Source organism: Mustela lutreola, chromosome X, assembly GCF_030435805.1.
Source record: "Mustela lutreola isolate mMusLut2 chromosome X, mMusLut2.pri, whole genome shotgun sequence".
Taxonomy (NCBI): domain Eukaryota; kingdom Metazoa; phylum Chordata; class Mammalia; order Carnivora; family Mustelidae; genus Mustela; species Mustela lutreola.
In genome coordinates this window covers 93972431-93995618 of record NC_081308.1, presented here as the reverse complement: position 1 = coordinate 93995618, position 23188 = coordinate 93972431, and the positions used below count along the sequence as shown (strand labels likewise).

The window sequence follows — 23188 nt, the reverse complement described above, 5'->3', positions numbered from 1 at the left end:
ACTTTATTGAATTCCTGTACAAGTTCTAGCAGTTTTGGAGTGGAGTCTTTTGGTTTTTCCACATATAGTATCATATCATCTGCGAAGAGTGATAATTTGACTTCTTCTTTGCCGATTTGGATGTCTTTAATTTCCTTTTGTTGTCTGATTGCTGAGGCCAGGACTTCTAGTACTATGTTGAAAAGCAGTGATGATAATGGACATCCCTGCCGTGTTCCTGACCTTAGTGGAAAAGCTTTCAGTTTTTCTCCATTGAGAATGATATTTGCGGTGGGTTTTTCATAGATGGCTTTGATGATATTGAGGTATGTGCCCTCTATCCCTACACTTTGAAGAGTTTTGATCAGGAAGGGATGCTGTACTTTGTCAAATGCTTTTTCAGCATCTATTGAGAGTATCATATGGTTCTTGTTCTTTCTTTTATTGATGTGTTGTATCACATTGACTGTAAATCATGGGAGTTTTATTTATAACCTTGTTTTCCTAATCCTTTCACAGAGAGGAAGTTTTACCAGTGTAAGCTTCCAGATCACCTCAGAAGTCCAAAGTGGAAGGTTTCCAAGGTTCCCCTTTTCCTCAGGGAGTCTAACTCCAGCTACCTATGAAAACTCCAACATATCCATTTATGAGGTAGGCTATCCAACAGCTATCTTATCTGCTGCCTTCTTGGTTTTTAAAATGAGACAGCGATTTAGGACTTAGTCTTTGGGTAAAAATATTGAGGCTTTTGGAAAATCTTTCCAGTTTTTTGTTCGCTATCCACTCAGGGACTTGTTTCGCTAATCTTTTGAACAATGATTTTCCTCAGCAACTGGTCTACTTATTTATGATTTCATTAATCTTTCAAATCCATCTATTTATTGTGCATGTGAAAAAATAGTCAGGGGGTGCTTGGGTGGCTCAGTCAGTTAAGCATCTGCCTTTGGCTTGGGTCGTGATCCCAGGATCCTGGGATAGAACCCCATATCAGGCTCCCTGCTCAGTGGGGAGCCTGCTTCTTCCTCTCCAGCTCCCCCTTGCTTGTGTTACCTCTCTCACTATCTCTCTCTGTCATAAATAATTAAAAAAAAATTAAAATCCTAAAAAAAAGTCGGGAGATCCATGCAGTTTATCATGTCATTTATTCTAGAAATAGAGTATAATAATAAAAGAAATGACTTCCTGACTTCCTGAGACACCTGTTTGTGATGGAATGTCTAGAAATATGTTTGTGTAAAGTTTTGGGCAAACCCTTCTCTTCAAATTCTAGTTGTTCTTCCTATACCTGTTATCCTCTGATATTACTGAAATCTTTTAAAAATTATTTCTTTTTTTTCCTCAGCCTGTGCTCTCTATTGGAGTAACAGGTGACCTGCTGTGTAAAATGGAAATTTTTTTTTAATTTCACTTAAGTTTCTGTCTTTCAAGTTTAAGAGGCCGCTCCTGGCCCCTTTTTCTTAGATACTGGAATTTGGCAACCAGAACAAATCTTGCAACAGCTGGAGAGATGAACTGTTTCTTCTCAGCAGGAAAGAGTTAAGCAGGGGGCAAGAGGGAAACTAGTCCCTCCTAAGTGATGTCTTCCCAGTGTGCTTTCCTTGTTTTGTTTGAAGATACTCCCAAAAGCAGCAAACACTTTCATCTTCAATAGTAACTACAAAGAAAGTCCAAAACTGGACAGAATGAGTTTTTTGACTGTCGAACGTATTGAATGTTCCGAGTGAGTGTTCTCCTCCATTGGCCAAATAATTGCCAGATGCTTAAAACGCCAAGATTGGTATGATATATATTTGCTCAGTGTACCTGAGGGCTCTGACTTAAATTTGTAGCAGGAAACCTCCGGATCTTGCCTTGAAGCTCATTGACTCAAAGAGGAGATTTGCTTCAAGTGTAAACTTGCGGTTTTGGGGAATTGACAGCTCTACTCTCTCAAAGACCAAAACCAAGATAATCACATAACTTTTAAATGTCAAATGCAGTGGACTGATGGCTTTATGAGTATAAGGACACTGCTAAGATTCTGAAATAAATTTCAGTAATCTAGGGTGGTCTCTTGGGTTTTTATCTGTAAAATGAGGGGGTTGAACCAAATTTTTAATCATGGATACTCGTTGGAATCTCCATGGAAACCTGAAAAACATATCTGTGCATAGCTTCTGCCACTAGTAACTATGATTGGTTGGTATGGGGTGGGCTCAGGCATTGGAATTTTTTTCAAGATTCCCTATGTGTGTAGCCAGGGCTGGGGATAGATGGATTAAGAGATCTTGAAGGCTTCTTCTGGCTCAGATATGCTATATGACTCTCTGACGCTATGGAAGAATTTATGTATCGAGTTGTGGTATGTTTTGTTTGGTGGAGACAGAAGGTTATAGTGTAGAATTGAGAAAGGGAAAAAATAAACATCTGTACATAACTGGCCTATAAGAATCTGTCAGATATTTCCACCTCTTGGAAGGAGGCAGAGAGTTGAATTAGTTCCCATAATGACTATGGTTCAGTCAGAGCATGAGGATTTCTCAACAGTGGAGGCCAAAGGGAGCCTTTATCTGCACAAAAGAAGGGTGTTAGTGAGAATAATACCACACTATGAAGTCGAGATTGGGCTGATGGCAGGGTGTGAAGGAATACCACAGAAGAGGAAAACTGCCTGGCTAGGGCTGAAGAGAACTGTAGGAAGAAGTGTAAGTTAATTGAATCAACAGATCAAACAGAGGTTCAATTTGCTTTCTGAAACTGTCCTCTGTTGGGAATGTTTTAAAGAAGATCCGTTATCTTGATTCTGTGTGAAATAAATCAGTTTTTCATAAGAATTGTCACTGGAAGATCTGCAAGTTCCAGCCAATGGGCCTGGAGGAGCAGATGACTAATAGCAAAGGACAGGCTTCCCCAAAGGACAGGAACTTCTATCAGTGATTCCCACTTTGATTGCACACAGAGATGCGTCCCTACCTTAGCAACCGCACCAGAAAATCCACCCTTCTTTCATAGATCCTCTTTGAGAGAGGATAGGAAAGCCAGGTGAGCAGACCGCTGGGAAGAGAAAACTCCCCCAGATATGGTGGGAACATAGCACTGTCTGCTCTGATAGCCACAGTCTAGGGGAGAGGGTGAGGTTGGCATGAATGCAACCCTGATAGGCTCAGCAAGAACCCACTGAACTTACCCTCCCTCTTATTAATCTCTGACTCCTTCTGCCTCTCAAACTCTCTCTATGTTTCCTTCTTTGTCTCCTTTCTCTCACCCCTTTCCCTGAACAGCCTCCCCATCATCTTCCTTTCCCAGAGCCTTTTTTCTTCTATTTTCTCACCTTCTTCTATATCTCCTAGAGCTCTGTCTCCATGCACCCCCAACGTCTCCTTTCCACCAACCACTTCTCTCATCACAGAATTGTCTAGCTCTGTCCATTAGAAAACTGGGCCTCAGACCTACTAAGTGGTTGCTCTGAGGCCACTCCTGAATTTAAGGCACAGCCAGATCCAGGACCTAGTTCTCTTGACTCTTAGTTAATGCTCCATGGCCTTAGTGCAAAACTGATGGACTTTAAATTACTTCTAAAAACTTTAGTGGCTAGAGTTGGATGTTTCTTCCTCTTAATTAAAAACTGAATGATGAATGAAGTATTTTATCATTCTCTCTCTTAAAAGAAAAAACAAAACAAATAATGCATGTGTGGTGAAGATAAAACCTGCCTGTTTCCTTCCTTTTCCTCATTATTCATGAAGTAGAACACACACAGACTCAGTAAAAATCTGCTTATAAAGTTTGTGGGAACTATTTCAATCTTGAAATAAATACACACAAATCTCCAAACCAAAGAAAGCCATGAGAGAAAAGAGCAATAAAGTAGAAAGTGGAAAGGGGAAGAGACCTTGGTTCTGTTACTACCTAGCCTTCTGACGTTGGGCAAGTCACTTCATCTCTTTAGACTTCACTTTCTTTACCAAAATACGAAGGGATTAGAACAGGGATACCCAAGACCCTTTCCAGCTCTCAAATTTGATGATCTGGCTGGGGGGAGAAAAAGGCTCGGCTTAATGATCTCTAAAAGGTAATAAGCCAGAGAGAGGCTATCCCCTCTCTATAATAAAGCTGACTCCAGGAAGACAGTATCAGGTACTGGTCAGAGGCAGAGTTAGGGTTGCAAGTCCTGATGTCAGGTTGTGCACTGCACAAGGGCACCCGTATTTAAGAGGGTACTATTCACATTACAGACATGTACTAACTTAGAGGGGTGCAGGGTTGGGCAGAGAGGTTCTGACCTCCAGCCTAGCTCAGAAACAGGGCAGTGGGGTTTAGTTCTCATAGCTACATTTATATGTGTACACTCCACTATGCACATACATAGCCACTGGTAAAATAAAACATATGTGCACCTGATTATATGCTACCTTGACTATTTTCCAGGAGTTTTTTGAGGTTACTCCTTTCTTCTGCCTAATAATCTTGGAGGTCCAATTTCAGCTTCTCTCCTCCACTTCTACAGCCTGACTCCAAACCTGACAAAGAGGCTCCACCTGGCAGGCAGGGGTTGGTGGTATGCAGACCAGCCATGCTGCCAGTGGAATGTGTTCCGTGGTATCTGGAGGATGTAAGAGTAAATGAAGGCATGGCACATGCATGTATGTTTTCAACCAGGGCTGCCGCCCAACATCGCCCAACTGCCACCAGCTGTAAAATTATATTCTCACATGTTGATTTGTTTATTCATTGTTCCTTGTGGGAAAACACCCTTTCTAATTAGCACAAAGGTGCCTTAACAGCTAGTAGTGACCAGGGGCCATGGAAAATGGTTGCAAAGGTGCTGGAAAGGCTTTATTGCCCTCCACTATATCCCGCATGTTGCTGGTTTTGTGAATTCCCAGTTAGAATTTTTGTCTTTCGGCTGAAACCTTGGCTTTGAGACCTGTAGAGGGCAAAGTCCCCTGAAGGCTAAGCCTTTGAGCTCGAGCTCTGACCTGGCCCTCCTGACTCCTATGATTAAGGAAGTTAAATGTGGGCTGGAGCCTGAGACTCAGCTTTTCTAACCAGTTCCCAGGTGACCGTGATGCAGCTGGCCTGGGACCAGGCTCAGAGAATTTCCCAGCAAGAGACCAGGAAGGCTGCCTTTCATGCTTGGCCATTTTGCTGCAGGCAGGTGCGGATCCTGGACTAACCTTGCTGGACTCTGTGGGCACTGAGCCTGGCTGGCACAGTTCTGTTCAGCTGCCAAAGACCTCCAAGAGCCATTCCCTAGTTAAAGGGTTTCAAGCTCCTCAGCTCGAAGATGCCCTCTAACCCAGAGTGTGGGCGTGGAACTCAGATGCCCGCAGCTCCCATTATTAGCCTTTGCCTCTGGCAGGTCTCCAGATGCAGTGCCACAGCTGGATATATTCCTTAATAAGAGAATGCTTACACTCTATTCCTGGAATTTGACTGCACAGAGCTCTCTGTTTTATTATCTCTCCTTGCCGACAATTTGATGCAGCCTGAAATGGAATCTCCAGGCTCTTGGTAATAGATGTGAAAGCACTTTGAAGGGTAAAGAGCGCTGTGCAAATGCAAGGCATTATTATTATTATCAGGGAGAAAAAGGAATCTGTATTTGTATTGCTTTTCTAAAAAAAAATTGGGTTGGACAGAAACGAAATAGGGCTTGATGACTGATTAGTCCTTGAGGCTATGAACAGAGAAGAAAATTATCAATCAGGTGATGTTAAAGTAAAGACAATAAAATAATTGTTTTTGACTTGACAGCAGCCTTAGAAATAGCGGCTTTGTACTTAAAAAGTCAGAAGTAGACTTCTGAAAGGGTCTAGCTTACTCATATTACTAAAGTAGTACATTTGTGCATCCAAATAAGAAATGTTTAATCTACACTAAAACCAACTGGTTTATGATTGAAGCACAAGAGGCCCCCAAAATGGCCTGTCCCACAGGAGAGAAATGGAGCAAGGTAAATGCAGAAAAATGTTTGCTGCATTACATCTCCCACCATGGATGCCTGAAGGCAGTAAGAATTGCAACCACCAACCATCATCATTAATTGTGGTGAACCCAGTACTACACCACTTAGGTATGAATAAGTGAAATGACCTAGCACTTTCTACAGTTAGTGAAAGGAGTCATTGCAGAGAGTGATAACTTTCCTTTTCTGAAGTCTGCCTACCTGCTGTGGTTTGCCTGTCTTGAGTTAACTGGAATTTTTACCTTTCATTTCTCTGCATGACCTCCTTTGTAAAGATTTGATTTATCTATCATCTATCTATCTATCAACTATCTATTTACTAGAACAGAGAGAGAGAGTGATTGTGGGGGAGGGCCAGAGGGAGACTCAAGCAGACTCCCCGAGGAGCATGGAGTCTGACGCTGGGCTCATCACCCTGAGTTCATAACCTGAGGCGAAATTAGGAGTCTGATGTTCAGCCAACTGAGCCACCCTGCTGTCCCTGAGTGACCTCATTTTTAGCTCAGACACAGTGTGTCCATGTGGTGGAGTGTGATGGAGGAAGAACAAAGCCTGTTTGAGTTGATGGTCTGATTATAAGCCCTTCATATGGAAGGGACATTGCTCTAGAGCTGTTGGCAACTAAGTCTCATCACTCTTCTCTGCCTTTTCTTTCTAGGGTGATTGGGTGTGGCTGAAAAAGTTCCCCTTTGGAGGTTTTGGAGACCTTAAGTCCATCAAATCCAGTGCAAGTGATATGTTTGAAATGGTATGAGAAATCCTTGTTTATGTACATTCCCACTAAAACCAATCCTTTTTCCGAAGTAACTAACACCAGCTGTTAGGAAGACCCTTAACAAGTAAGTGTGGGGAACACTGCGACTGTCTTGATATGACCATGTGATGCTATGGCAGAAGTATAGACTCTGAAGTCAAAGAGACATGAAGGACTCCCTTCCTAGCTCTACTTACTTAAGAGCTATTTTAACTTAGGCAAGTCACCTAAACCCCTGAGTCTTACTTTCCTTATTTGTAAAGGAAGTATATTAATGTCTACTTCCAGGTTTGGCATGAGGATTACAAGAGATAATACATGTATAGCATCTTGCGCATTTCCTGACATACAACTTCTTTGTAAAATGGTTGCTATTATGATTATTATTAAGTACATATCCCATAGTCATTCAGAATCTCCAGTTGCCAGGCCTAGAAAAGTTATCTTGTAATTATGACTTGCATAAGAAAAGTGGTGATTTCCCAAGTCCCACCGATTTTGTTTAAAGAGTCCTTGGGTGGTTTGTTTAAGGGAGGATTCCACCCAAACTGTTTAAAATCTTGGCTCCTTCTTGAGCTTTGAGTCTATAAAAAGATTCACAGAGACTGTCTCTGGTTCCTTCAGACTCAGAAGAGTGGGAGTTTTAGAAAGTGATAATGGATTTCTTCACATCTATGAAGCAGGCAAGTTCAAATCAATCCAACAGGTATGAATCAGACACCTGCTACATCCCAAGCACTGTACAAGTGAAAAAACAAAGGAGAGGAGGAAATGGGAGATATGTGGCTTACCATGGACAGGGTGTATTCCAGGGATCAGATGAGATGCTGTGATTTGATATTTCTCTTAGGTATGGTTTTGATGCTTGGCGCTGACACTAAAACAATGAGAGATGAAATCAGAAGGGCGATCAACGTCAGAGCTAGAATGGGCAATCCCACACTGGTTTGATGATCCAGGATGCTAAACAGAGAGCTAACTTCAAAGTTGGGTGCCCAACAGGGTCCAACTTAGAGGAAATAAGATAGGTATTGACCCAAGATAGAATGTGTCCATGACTTTTGGGTAATTTTTGATTTTGATATGTTCTCAAACTTATAGAAGTGCTGCAAGAATAATTCAAGGAATTCCTGTATACCCTACCCAGATTAAGCAATTGTTCACATTTTGCCCACTTTTCATTCTCTGTAAGCTTATGTATATTATTTTTTCTGGACCATTTCAAAGTAAGGTATAGACATCCATCAGTGTGTATTTCCTTTAAAAGGCATTCTTGTGTGTAACTATCAAAATTGGAAAATTAAACATTAATATAATAATATATAACTATTGTCCATATTTTAATTTTATCAATGGTCAAAATAAATGATAGCTAATTTTCCCCAGGCCAGTTTCCAATCCAGGATCACGTATTATAGTTAGTTGTCTCCTTAGTGCCTTTCATTTGGAACAGTTTCTCTGCCTTTCTTTGTTTTTTCTTCACCTGGATATTTTTGGAAGAATTAAGATCAGTGATTTGGTAGATAGTCTCTCAATTTGGGTTTATCCCATGTTCCTCGTGGTTAGATTTAGTTTATGTATCTTCAGCCAAAATACTACAAAAGTGATGTTATGCTTTTCAGTACTTTTTATCAGGAAGCATACAATATCAATTGTCACATTGTGATGTTAATTTTGATTACTTGGTTTAGGTGGTTTCAAACTCTACTAAATCTCTCCAGTATGGTTACTGTCTTTTCCCCATTGTAATTAGCACATAATCTAGAAACTGATACTTTAAGCTTGTGTAAATATCTTGTTTTTCATCAAACATTTGCTCACTAGTTTTAGGACCCATTGATTTTCTTTCTCTCTTTTTTAAACATTTTAAAAATTTTAATTCAATTAAGTAACACATAATGTCTTATATTGGTTTGAGAGGTACCCATTGATTTTCTAACTCCAGTATTCTTTCTGTGTTTATCAGTCGGTGTTGTTAGAAAGAGCCTTACCTTTTCTACTATTTATTTATTTATATCAATGTGCATGTACCGATTTAAATTTTATTCAAATCTATCTATCATCTATCTGAAACCATGAATTTACAGTAATGCTTCTAATTATAACTGAATCCCACAGTTAATTTTGTCCTTTCCCCTTTCCATACTGTGACTCCATTCTTAAATAGTGAGAAAACTGGCTGTCATTATTGTCATAACATCTTTTTACATGTCCCCTTACTGACTCATGTGGCCATGTCAGGTGCAGATAGCAACTGAGCTCTAGGGACAAGGCCAGAGTTTTCCAGAATTTATCATGTGAAAGGCCCCAATTCCTTTCTAGTACTTTTATAAAGCAGGAGATAGAACTCACTGGGCCATCACTGTGTGTCCAACACTGCCAACTTATGTGCCTTCATGATGTTAATATGTTGAGACTGGATACTAGGAGCCAGACTGGAAAGCAGATCTTGGTGAGCCAGCTATAGAAAGGAGCCCTGCACAGTGAGATGGATGTTGTTGAAAGGCAAACATTTGGAGTCAGAAGGCCAAAGGACTGATAACTTTCAACATCCCTTTAGGGCCTTAATTTCTGCAAAATTGTATGTAGGAAAATCTTTTAGGTTGTATCTCCCAGGCTCGTGCTCTTCACCACCGTCTGCAACTGTCTGGCATATTTCCTGTGCCACCTAATACCTCGGTTACTTTGTTTTTTGCCATGTAATCTCTAGTCATTTTTTTTTCCATTCCACTTTGGCCACCCACTGCTGTTATTATACCCTGGGCTCTGTCATCATCTCTAATTGCTACTGAAAATGCTTTGCCTCCAAAATCATAGATTCAGACATCATACTCTGACTGTAACCTCCTTTTGTTTCATATGTGCCTGTATTTTACATCAGGCCTTCCTGCCTACTGACCTCTGCTTTCTTCCAACCCACAAACTCTTCTTTTGTCTTCTTTTGTGTTAATTTTAGATTTCATAAGCCATCATTTGAACACATTCTTATTTCTCACTTTCTGGTCAAACATATCTGCAAAATTCAGATCTTGGACAATCTTAACTCTTGACTTTCACTGTGCCTGCACTCGAATAGCTAAATATTGTGGCAGAAAGTCATGCAATAAGGTATATTGTTTTCACTATAAATTCATGTTTTTCTTCTTAAAATGTTCTTTACCACTGTCTTTTAAGTCCATTATACTTTGTTAGTTTGCTTTCTACAATTCATACTTCAGAGATTTTTCCATGCTCCTTCAACCTCCAATGTTCTTTTCCTTTATTTTAACTATTACCATCCTGCTCCAAAACACCATCAACTTCCACTAGAGCTAATGCAATTATCTTTTTTTTTTTTAAATAAAGATGAGTAATTTTCTAAAAATCCATTTTAAGCTCACAACAAAATTGAATGGGAAGTACAGAGTTCCCATATGCCCACTGCCCAAACTACACACATGGCCTCCCCCACTATTAACATACTGAACCAGAGTGGTACATTCATCATAACTGATGGACACCTTGATACATCATTATCACCCGAAGTCCATAGTTTACATTAGGGCTCATTCTTGGTGTTGTATTTTCTGTGGGCTTTGACAAATGTATAATGACATGTATCATTATACATTTACATAATAGTAACATGCAGAATAGTTTTAATGCCCTAAAAATCCTCTGTGCTCCACTTATTCATACCTCCCTCTCCCTAATCCCTGGCAACCACTGATAATTGTCTTTTAACTACTCTCTCCACATCTACTTTTATCACTATCAAATCTTTTCTCCATTTTGCAAAGTGGTCTTTTCAAAATAGAATCTGATCTTGTCAGTTTTCTATTTCAATCTCTTTAAATAGATGCCTATTACTCTTTTCTTTGTATGATGATTTCAAATTACAGGTTCAATTTCTGGAAGAGATAGTGGGCTATTCAAACCTTTTATTTCCTTTTGTACCACTTCTGGTAAAGTTATGGCTTAAAAGAAAATTGTCCATTTCATATATGCTGTGAAACTGACTGGCACAAAGATGTACCTAATATGCTCATGCAATCTTCTAAGTAGCCTTGGGATCTATTGTGATGCCCCTTTTCATTCTTGATATTGATAATTTGTGTTTTCTCCCTCTTGATCAGTTTTTCTAGAGGACTATTGATTTTTAAAATCTTTCCCAAAGATCAATTTTTGGCTTTGCTGATTTTTCTCTAGTGTATGTGTACTTTCTATTTCATTGCTATTTCCTTCATTCTACTTTCTGTGGTTTTTTAAAAGATTTTTTTATTTATTCATTTGAGAGAGACAGAGAGCAAGCAAATCATGAGCAGGTGGGAGGGGCAGAAGGAGAGGGGGAGGCAGACTACCACTGAGCAGGGTGCCTCACATATGGGGCTCCATCCCAGGACCCCAGGATCATGATCTGAGCTGAAGGCAGACACTTAACTTACTGAGCCACCCAGGCACCCCTACTTTCTATGTATTTAATTTGTTGCTCTTTCTAATTCCTAAAACTGGAAACCTTTCTTATGTTTTAATATAGTCACTTAAAGATAGAAAATTCCTTCTAAATACTACTTCAGCTATATCCTGGAAATATTTCTTTTCTTTTTAAAACCTTTTTTTATGGAAAATAGCAAACATATATGAAAGAAGCAGAATAATATAACCAAACTCCATATGCCCATCATCCAGCTTAAAAAATTACCAACATTCTACCATTATTATTTCATCTCTAACTTGGTTATTATTGCTATTGTTATTATTTTGCATTTTGAAGTACTATTATATACATCGAAATGCCTATATTATAGATCTATGATTTTGATAAAAGGATATGCCCACATGGTCTAGATGGTTATCGTGATATGGAATAGGGATCAGCAAACTATGACCCATACGCCAAATCTGTCCATGGCCTGTTTTTTTTTTTTTTAAGATTTATTTATTTATTTGACAGACAGAGATCACAAGTAGGCAGAGAGGCAGGCAGAGAGAGAGGGGGAAGCAGACTCCCCACTGAGCAGAGAGCCCGATGTGAGCCTCCATCCCAGGAGCCCGGGATCATGACCTGAGCAAAGGCAGAAGCCCAACCCACTGAGCCACCCAGGTGCCCCTGGCCTGTTTTTCACAGCCTGGGAGCTAAAATTGTTTTTTTCATTTTTAAATGACTGTAAAAAAGGGGGGGCGGGGAGAATAAAGCTTATGCAACAGAAATAGTATATGATCTCCAAAAAATAAAATATTTATTATATGTACCTTTATAGAAAAAGAATGCTGATCCCTATTATGAAACATTTCTTTCTCTCCAGAAAGTTCCTTTCTGTTCATCAGTAAATTTGTGTCCCTCCCCCCTCACAAAGAGGGAACCACTGTTCCAGGGTTTTTCCTAATATACATTAATTTTGCTTCTTCTATAACCTCATAGAAGTGATATCATACAGCATCCCAAATGATATTAATCCATGTTATTGTGTGTGTATAAATAGCTTGTTCTTTTCATTGATGAGTAATATTCAATTGTATGAATACAGCAGAATTTAATTATGTATTTTCCTGTTGACAGGCATTTGGGCTGATTCCAATTTTATCTATTGTGAATAAAGCTGCTAAGAATATGCTTTTTACATGTCTCTCTTTCTTTTAACAGGTCTTTTTATGGACACATATTTTAATTTCTCTGGTTAAACACACAGGAGTGGAATTTCCATGTTAAAGTTAGTGTACATTTAGGTTTATAGGATGCTATCAAACCTTTTCCCATTTTAATTTCCTGCATGCAACTTATGAGAGTTTCCTTTGCTCTACATCATCAGCAATATTTGATACTCTCAGTATTTATAGTTTTAGCCATTCTAGTGGGTTTATATGGATATCTCACTGTTTTTTTTTTTTTGTTTTGTTTTAAAGATTTTATTTATTTATTTATTTGACAGAGAGAGAGAGAGATCACAAGTAGGCAGAGAGGCAGGCAGAGAGAGAAGGAAGCGGGCTCCCTGCTGAACAGAGAGCCTGACGTGGGACTCCATCCCAGGACCCTGAGATCATGACCTGAGCCGAAGGCAGCGGCTTAACCCACTGAGCCACCCAGGCGCCCCTCACTGGTTTTTAAAGAAAAAATTTTTTATTAAGTAATCTCTTTGCTCAAGATGGGGCTTGAACTCATGACCCTAAGATCAAGAGTTGCATGCTTTACCAACTCAGCCAGCCAGATAGCCCTCATTGGTTTTTAAAAATTTTTCTTTTTCTTTTGTTAATTTTTAAATTTTTTTATTTTTAGAGAGGGAGAGAGAGCGCGCACCAGCAGGAGTAGGGGTAGAGGGGCAGAGGAAGAGGGAGAGAGAGAATCCCAACAGGGCCACATGCTCAGTGCAGAGCCCAACACAGGGCTAGATCTCTGGTCCCTGAGATCATGACCTGAGCCGAAATCAAGACTTGGACGCTTACTTAACCAACTGAGCCACCCAGGCACCCCTTACATTTTTATTTTTAATTGTGATAAAAACATAACAAAATTTACCATTTCTAAGTATACAATTCAGTAGTGCTAAGTATATTTACATTGTTTTGCAAAAAATTGTCACAACTCTTTAGTATTGCAAAATTGAAATTCTGTATCCATTAAACAACTCCTCTTACCCACTCCACTCTAACTCCTTGTAACTGCCATCTGTTTTCTGGTTCTGTGAATTTGACTGCTTAGGCTGTCTCATATGAGTAGAATCATACAACCTTTGTCTTTTTTTGTGACTGGCTTATTTCACATAGATATCATTGTGTTTTTAAAATAGATTTTTTATTCAGGTTTAATTAGATGTTCTATTTAATGAATTTTGACAATTGCATGCATCTCTGTAGCCACTCCCCAAAACAAATACAGAATGTGTCCATCATCCTAGAAATTTCCATTATCCTTCTCTGTCAAAGCCCATAGTCCAGAGGCAACTACTGTGCTGATTTCTATCACCGTAAATTAGTATTTTTTTCTGTTCTTAGATTTCATATAAATAAAATAATGCAATATGTACTCCTATGTGCCCGACTTTCCTCTCTCAGCATAGTACTTTTTAAGATTAATTCATGTTTTTGAATGTAACAGTAGTTCATTTTTAAAAATAGCTGAGTAGTAGTTCATTTTATAAATATATCAAAGTTTATCATTCTCCTGCTGATGAACATTTGGCAAGTTTCTAATGTTCTGGTGTAATGAATAAGGCACCTATAATCTTTTTAACTGTGAAAAACCACAAAATTAGCATTTTAACATTTTTTTTAAAACAAAGAATTGACTTTAATTTCAGGAGTAGAATTTAGTGATTCATCACTTACATACAACACTCAGTGCTCATCCCAAATGCCCCCCTTAACTCTTTTTAAATATACAGTTCAGTCCTGTTAAGTATAATCACATTGTTGTAAGCAGACCTCCAGAACTTTTTTTTATCTTGGAAATCTGAAACTCTGTGTCCATTAAGCAACAACTCTCTTTTTCCCCTCCCAATTTCTGCTAACATCATTCTACTTTCTGTTTCTATGAATGTGACTACTCTAGACACCGTATATAACTGGAATCATACAGCATTGGTGTTTTTGTGACTGGCTTATTTCATGTAACATAATGTCTTCAAGGTTCATCTTTGTGGTAATGTGTCACTGGATTTCCCACCTTCTTAGGGCTGATTAATATTCTGTTGTATGCTATTCACTCATTCTTGATTTGATTGCTTCTCCTTCTTGGCTATTGTGAATAGTGCTCCTATGAATATGAGTTTGCAAATATCTCTCTGAGACTCTGTTTTCAATTCACCAGGTATATACCCAGAAGTGGGATTACTATATCATATGGTAGCTCCTTTTTTAATTTTTTGAGGAATCTTCACACAATTTTCAACAGTGGTTGTATCATTTAATTACAATCTTATCAACAGTACACAGGCTTTTAATTTCTTCATATCTTTGCTAGCACTTATTATTTTCAGGTTCTTTTTAAAATTATTGATAGTTGCCACCCTAGTGGGTGTGGCATGATGTTTCACTCTGGTTTTGATTTACATTTCTCTGATAATTAGAGATGTTGAGTATCTTTTAATAGGCAACTATACATTTTTTACGTATTCTTGTGAACATATATGTTCATTTCTCTTGGGTAAATATTCAAAGAGCGGACTAACTGAAAGGTGACTGGCTGGCTTAGTTGGTAGAGCATGCAACTCTTGATTTCAGGATTGTGAGCTGAAACCCCACATTGGGTGTAGAGTTCAGTTAAGAAAATAAAATCTTAAAAAAAAAGGATAGACTAAGTGAGTCATAGAGCAGATGCAAGTGTAACTTTATATTAAACATCTAACCAGCTCTTCTAATTGGTTATAACATTTTACGAAATATATGGATGTTCCATTTGTTCTAATTTCTCAGCAACATATATCTTTTTGATATTTGCCTTTGAGGTGTGTATAAAATGGTATTTTATTGTGGTTTTAATTAACATTTTCTTGATGGCTAAAGTTGTTGAGCACCTTTTCATATGTCCATAATTTATCTGTGTATCTTCTTTTGTGAATTGTCTATTCAAATTTTTGCCATTTAATAAAAAATTGTGGAGTTTTTTTGTCTTTTAATTTTTGAATTGTAGACATTCTTCATGTATCCTGGATATAAACCTTTGATCAGATCCATGTTTTATAATATTTTTCCTCAGTCAGTGGCTTATTTTCTTAGTGGTATCTCTTGATTATTTTATTTTATTTTAATTATCCTTGCTTATTCCAAGATTCTAGATTTAGGATGATGACTCATCTTGAATTAGTATTTGTGTATGGACTGAGAGAGTGATCAAGGTTCATTGTTTTTCCATAGAGATATCCAGTGCTCCTACAGTAACTACTTAAAAAAAGTTCTCCTTTTTCCATTGAGTTAGCTTTTCAATTTGGTAAGAATTCACTGACTATATGTGTGTAGGTATATTTTTTTGACTCTTCTCAGTTTCACTAACTCATTAATGTACTGTACTGCTGATATCACACTGCTTAATTATCATAGCTCTAGCATAAATCTTAAAGTCAAGTGGTGTAAACACATCTAATTTGTTCTTTTTCAAGATTGTTTTGGATAAAAACATTCATTTTAAATTTCAGTAAGTTCTAGAATCAGCTTCTTTTACTTAAGCAAGGCTTTGGGAACTTTTGATACAAATTGTATGAATTTATAAACCAACTTAGTGACAATGGACATCTTAACAATATTGAATCTTCCAGTCCATTAATGTGGTATAGATCTTCATTTATTTAAGTTTTCTTAAATTTTTCTCATCAATGTTGTGATGCTCCCACACTATATTGAGTAGCTGGTGAAGAAAGACATCCTTGCCTTGCTCTTGGCTCAATATGATTTGAAATGAAAATGATTTAATGATTTACTAAAATCATTAAATGATTTAATGTTTTACTATTGAGTTTGATGTTACCTGAAGGGTTTTTCATACATGTCCTTATTTATGATTTTCTGTGAAAAAATTTTAAATCATGAGACTATTAATTTTATCCCCAACCTTTTTTCTCTGTGTTGTTCAGCTTAGTGTATTTTTTATTGATCTTTCCTCAAGTTCATTGATTTTTCTGTCATTTACTAAGCCAACCTAGTGAATTTTATATTTTCTAGCTATAGAATTTCAATTTCATTCATATTTATAGCTTCTGTTTCTTTGCTGATATTTCCTATCTGTATATTCATTTTGTATACATTCTTTTACATCTTCAAATATATTTGGAATTTCCTTTAAAGTTCTTTTCTGTTGGTTACAGCATCTATATCATCTCAAGGTTGATTTCTACAGACTGCTTTTACTTTTTTGAGTATAGGTCACATTTCCCTGTTTCTTTGCATATCTAAGGCTTTTTGGTTAAAAATCGCTGAATGTTATGAATGATGTATTTTAGAAATTCTGGATTCCATTAGATTGCTCTGAAGAATGATTTTTGTTTGTTTGTTTTTGCAGGCAGTTATCTTGGCTAGACTCAACTTTTAACTTCTCCCATGTGGTATATAGTAACTAAAATCTCTGGTCCATGCTTTCAGGTTTAGTTGTTGCCTTTCCATGAGGTTCCTGGGATCTTCCCCATGCATGCAAAGATTAACATTCAGCCAAGCATTTGGGCAGATTTTTTTTTAATTTTTTATTTTTTATAAACATATATTTTTATCCCCAGGGGTACAGGTCTGTGAATCACCAGGTTTACACACTTCACAGCACTCACCAAAGCACATACACTCCCCAATGTCCATAATCCCACCCCCTTCTCCCAAACCCCCTCCCCCCAGCAACCCTCAGTTTGTTTTGTGAGATTAAGAGTCACTTATGGTTTGTCTCCCTCCCAATCCCATCTTGTTTCATTTATTCTTCTCCTACCCACTTAAGCCCCCATGTTGCATCACCACTTCCTCATATCAGGGAGATCATATGATAGTACGAGGGGAGAATTCGAGAGATAAGTGACACCATAAGACGAAACAACATTAGAATAATTGGGATTCCAGAAGAAGAAGAAAGAGAGAGGGGAGCAGAAGGTATACTGGAGAGAATTATTGGGGAGAATTTCCCCAATATGGGCAGATTTTTTAAAAAAATTAATTTAAGTATAGTTGACCTACAATATTATATTAATTTCAGGTGTACAACCTAGGAATTCACAATTACATATTTTATGAGATGCTCACCATGATAAATGTAGGTTTGAGCAAATTTTATATGTATATTTTGGGATTGAACTTGCTCTATAGCTTATTACTTTCCAGGAATTCTTCCCTAACTTTCTAACTATTATTTTGGTTTCAGCCTTTGCCTTCTGACATCTCAAACCTGCCAGGATGCACTTTCTGCCTTCAAGTCATGGGCAGTTTCGGGAATACAGTTTCATAAAACAACAACAACCCCCCCCAAACACAAATTTTACCCATTTTAGTGTGTTTTCAGGTTTACCTTTATCTCCATTTGTGGGTTTGGTCACTCTCCACTGCCTTCATGGTTCAAAAAATATTGGCCTATATTTTATGGAGGTTTTGGTCTTTGGATTATTTAAAAGCATATTCCATTGTCTTCTGTCTCCTTTGTTTCTGCCTCTTCAAACACCTAGTAATTTTTTTTAAAATATATGGTAGACAATTCATATAAAGACACTATAGAGACTCCAGGCATTATGTTCTACCAATGAGGGTTTTCTCTTTTCATCTGTTAGGTGGGTAAGGTAAAGAAGTAAACACATTCATCTAATCAGAAACTGAGCTGAACTGAAGCTATGTTGTAGTTTTAATTAGACTCAGTGCACCTCTAGTTTTGTTATGTTTCCCAAGCATATCCCTCTGAAAGCCTGCAAGGTTCTGTATTCTCCACTTTTAAAGATTGGTATGTCCAGACTGTGCTTCAGAGCCTTTGATCCTTATTCTTTGGCCTCTACCCTTACTCCATGATGCTTCCAAATTTGGCAAATATTTTGAGGAAAAGTCCAGCCATGTGTTTGCGGCAGGCTTTATTCTTGTAAGACTTTGTGTTCTGAATATTGGGAGACCAAAGGAGATTTCAGCTCACTTTATAGAAGCTTCTTAGTCTTCCTTAGTTTCCAAATTCAGACTCTATACTGGGCTGGGGGATCCAGCTCACATTTAGGTCTCCTGAAGTTTATTAATTGTCATGCCAGTACTCCACAATTGCTAAAATTGTGCTGATTTTCTCTTTTTCCCAGCAAAGCTCTTCTGCTAGGCCAAACTTGATCTTCAGCTTGTGCCAAGGATTAGCAAATGTCCTAAGGGAAGAAAATGGCTGGCAATAATCTGCTTATCTCAGAAGGCCTCCTGCCCCTCTTAATTTCAGGGTTTTTGTTGTTGTTGTTGTTTGTTTGTTTTTGTTTTTTTTGTTTTTGCTTATACATATCCTTGTTGTCTTTTAAAATATATTTTTGCAATTAATCTGGGTTTTTAATATTGTGGTATCAGGAATGGTAGTCTTCCATGACTTACTATATCCTCCATAGTATAAAAGTGCCTCTAATTGCCATTAATATCAAGAAAAAGCTGCTTAAAATGGTCTATTAGAGCCTTTATGGTCTGGCTCTGCCCTGCCTCTTCAGCCTTACCTCATACCACAATATTTCCCTTACCCTCTCTGCATCAGAAGTACTGGATTTTTTTTCTGTCTTTGGACTGTGATATACTCCCAGCACAGAGCCTTTCCACATGCTCTTCCAGTCTCTGGAATACTTTTCTCTCCCTTCTTTGCCTTATCTTTTAACTCCCTTATCTTTTAACTCCCAGCTCAATTCTCACTTCACAGAAACCTTCCTCAACTTTTCTGATTGGTCAAAGCCCCAATTATACATACTTACATTATGTGCCTCTCCTTTACAGGGCTTGTCAGAGTTTCAAGTTTACATTTCTTTTTTTTTTTTTTTAAGATTTTATTTATTTGACACACACAGAGAGAGAGAGCGAGCACAAACAGGGGGAGCAGCAGGTAGAGGGAGAGGAGAAGCAGGTTCTCCACAGAGCAAAGAGCCTGATATGGGACTGAATTTCAGGACCCTGGGATCATGACCTGAGCCAAAGGCAGATGCTTAAACTGCTGAGCCACCAAGGCATCCCACAGGTTTACATTTCTTCATGTAATTATTTAAATTAAGAAATTAAGGACCATATACTATTTTGTTCACCATTTGTCTTGCCAACCCTTACCTCAGGACCTAACATATAGTAAGATATTCAATACATGTTTGTTAAATTAATGAAGTATTACTGGCAGGAAACATAACATCAGAAATCTTCCACTAGTACCTGGTTAATATGCTCTATATGACTATTGACCTCTGGGTGGTAAAGAGTGAATAGATTGCTGGGTGTGGTGCATAAACAGTGAGTTTTGGAACACTGAAAAAAAATTAAATTTTAAAAACGAGTGAATAGATTGATACAAGCTCTCTACAACAAAACAAAACAAAATGAAATAGAAGAAAAGACATAGCAGCCAGTTAGTCCATGGAGGTAGAAAATCTTATTGCCAAAAATAGGTAGCAATGGCTGATATAGCAATGGCAGGTACTGGTATGGAGAATTAAATTTTGATAAGGGTCCATACCTGCCACTAGGATGGTACTGCAGCTGCAGTGCAAATAGGAATTATTCTGATGTTACAATGTCCCAGAAACATTGTCAAGCAGTTGAAGACCTCTTTAAGATCACTTAAGCTAATGCATGATTCAGGAGCATGTTCTTCTGGTGATTGTATGCTTAAAGGTTTCATGTCAGAAATAGTACTAACAAACATCTTGGGAGACAGGACAATTTAACTCTTGAACAATTGATGACTATTTTATTGAAGGGGTGAAGTACATGCCTACCCAGTAAATGTTCAGATGACTGTCTTACTAAAAAGGGTATATTCCAAACATTCTCTGCTTCCTGGCATTGTCCAAAATATCAGTAGCACATGACTGAATGTAGGTATCTACCTGGTATGGGGTCTTCTCTATTGATTGTAGCTGAGGACATATGACTCTAAAGATCTAGGGAAAACCTGGGCCTGAACGTTTTACATGCTAGGGCCACTAGTGTAAAGCTAGATTCTGTAATAAATATTTATGTCTCAAATATTTAATGTTTCAAACACAGCAGAAGTTTAATTTTCATCCAAATAACAGTACAAGGTAGGTGTTCTTTGTTAGCAGGTGACTTCTTTCCAATATAGGGATTCAGGGACCCAGGATATAACCATTTTATGGCTCTACCCTCTCCTAGGACCCTGTCATCATCTGCATTCCTCTAATCAAGTGAAAAATAACACGGAAGGCATATATTTACTTCTTAAAAGCCTTAACCTAGAAAGAACATGTATTACTTCCTCTTACATTTCACTGCTTAAAAGTCAGTCCTATAGTTATACTTAGGTTGAAGGGAAGCTGTAAAATGTGGACTAGTTGTTTTCCCAATAAGAAGGGAAATAGATTTGTGTTGAGCAGCTAACAGACATAACTTTGTATTCTGTCTTCCAAAAGAAGTTAAGATCCCAATAGTTTTTGGTGCTTGTTTCCTAAGAGATGGCACAATAAAACCTTCATAGTAAGTGCCCACTTTGTTATGTGTGGGCTGAATTTACATGTCCTCCTTAACTGGTTTAAGCTGCAGTGGACTAAGTGACTTGTAATGGGTGTCAGGCTTTTATGCTTAAAGGGCAGCTTTAACGGTCAATAGCTGCCATTCACACCAGGGATAATTTAAACCTCAGCTTGGATCCCCCTGTTGGAGAAGTAAGTTCATATTCTAAGCCAGTGTACTCCATCTCAGTTAATGCTCTCTTATGCTCTCAATGCTCAGAATAGAATAATATGTGATTTAACCCTTTCCCTTATTTCCCACATGAAAAAATATATATATAAAATTTGTGTATATATATATATGTCAGTGTAAACATATTTATAGGTTAAGTTTCTATAATAATTTATTACTGGTCAAATTCATCAGACACTCTTCTCTTTTCATCCTTATCTTACTTCTCTGGTATTTATAACATTTTCAGTGATTACTGTCCTAAAAGTTCATATTCAAAGGGGGAGTGATAGAAAAATAAGCTGACAGCTGTAATTTTGTACTACATTTCATTTTGTTTAACTCTGTATCTCTAGCATGCAGTCCAGTTCCGTGGACATTGTGGGTACATACTAAATGTTTCTTGTGTTAGTGAAAAAATTAATGATGCAAGGGAAAATGGAGTCAAAACTGTAGATGTTTCTTCTGAAACAAATTTTGAAGATTTTGGCCTGATGTTTATGTAAGCTATTTAGTTTAATAGATAAATATTCACAAATAGACAATCTATTCTACCTTTCATTGTATTAAACTTCTTTAGTTCTCTTTTGGCTCACCGAGCTGCATTTCAGAGGCCCCAAAGAATCAGGATTAAGGTCACAACCTTAGCATTCACTTAATATGCCAACAGAGATCTCTCTCTAAAATCTCCCCTTTTGACCATTGCATTAATTTTCTATTACTGCCTATGATACTGTGATTTATAGTAATATATATATTAAGTAGAGTCCATGGAGGTAGAAAATCTTATTGCCAAAAATAGGTAGCAATGGCTGATATAGCAATGATATAGTAAAATATATATTACTATAAATCACATACTGATGAAAAATATATATATTCTTCATCAGTATTTATAGCACAGAGCTCCTAAAACCCTTGGAATTTCCTAAGTGGGGAGAGTGGTTAAACTGTCTTTTGTTATGTTAATGAGACTTGGACCACACCTAAGGATGGGAGCTAGTTAGTTGCCTGAAAACCCACCTCGTGATTAGAAGGTTTGGTGCTTTCAGTCCCACACCCCTGACTACTGGGGAGGGGAGAGGGACTGAAGGTTGACTCTGAGGATGACCAATGATTTAATCAATCACCTCTATGTAATGAGGCCTTAATAAAAACTTCAAAGGAGAGAGTTTGGAGAGCTTCTAGGTTGGTGAACATGTAGAGATTTGGGGAGAGTGGCACACGTTTAGAGAGGTCATGGAAGCTCCACACCTTTCCCCCGTATCTTGTCCTACACATCTCTTCCATCTAACTATTCCTTAATTATATCCTTTTATAATAAACTGGTAATCTATAAGTTAATGTTTCTATGAATTTTGTGAGCCACTTTAGCAAATTAATCAAACCCAAGGTGAGGGTCATTAGAACCTTCAGTCTATAGCTGGTTTGTAAAAGCCCAGGGCACTTGGACTTCTGACTTGTGTCTGAAGTGTGTATGGGGGAGCAGTCTTGTAGGACTGAACCCTTAACCTATGGAATCTGATGCTGTCTCCAGGTAGATAGTGTTAGAATTGAGTTGAATTATAGGACATGCAGCTGGTGTAGAGGAATTGCTTGTTTGTGTGGGGAACCCTTTCCCCCAACAGACACAGTAGAATTGGTGAGTAGAACTTTTATCACCATACCAAAATAGCACAAACATAGGCTTAACACAACACCCATTTATTATCTCACTGTTCTGTAGATCAGAAGTCTAAGTGGGATCAGCTGGGTGTTCCACTTAGTGTCATATAAGGATAAAGTCACTCTGGGCTCTTATTTGGAGTCTCTTGGGGGGGGGAAGTCACTTCTAGGGTCAGTCAGGCTATCAGCAGAATTTAGTTTTGTAGAGCCGTAGGACTGAAGACCTCATTTTCTTGCTGGCTGTTATCTGAGAGCTGTTTCCAGCTACTAGAGGCTACCCACAGTCCTTGGATTCTAGCCTCCTTCCTCCAGCTTCAAAGTCAACAATGGAGTGTTGAGTCCTTACACTTTGAATCTCTCTGACTTCTTCTCCTCCCTCCTCTTCTGATTTGAAAAGCTCATATAATCAGATTAAGCCTATCTGATTTATCTCCCTTTTGCCATAAAACATAATAATCACAGGACTAACATTAGAGATTGGAGATCATGGGGACCGAAATTCAGCTTTTCACAGTAAGCAGTCATAGGAAGGATGAAGAGAAGGGTATGTGCCCTAAACTTTG

At 38.0% G+C, this 23188-nt stretch overlaps 1 protein-coding gene across 1 annotated transcript in view; it reads left to right on the top strand.

The window, feature by feature from the left end:
* Window positions 1-23188, top strand: part of GUCY2F (guanylate cyclase 2F, retinal) — a 97130-nt gene that overhangs the window by 41909 nt on the left and 32033 nt on the right. Inside the window, 2 exon segments of the mRNA XM_059156827.1 lie at window positions 499-630; window positions 6585-6674. Coding sequence (XP_059012810.1) covers window positions 499-630; window positions 6585-6674 — 222 coding nt within the window.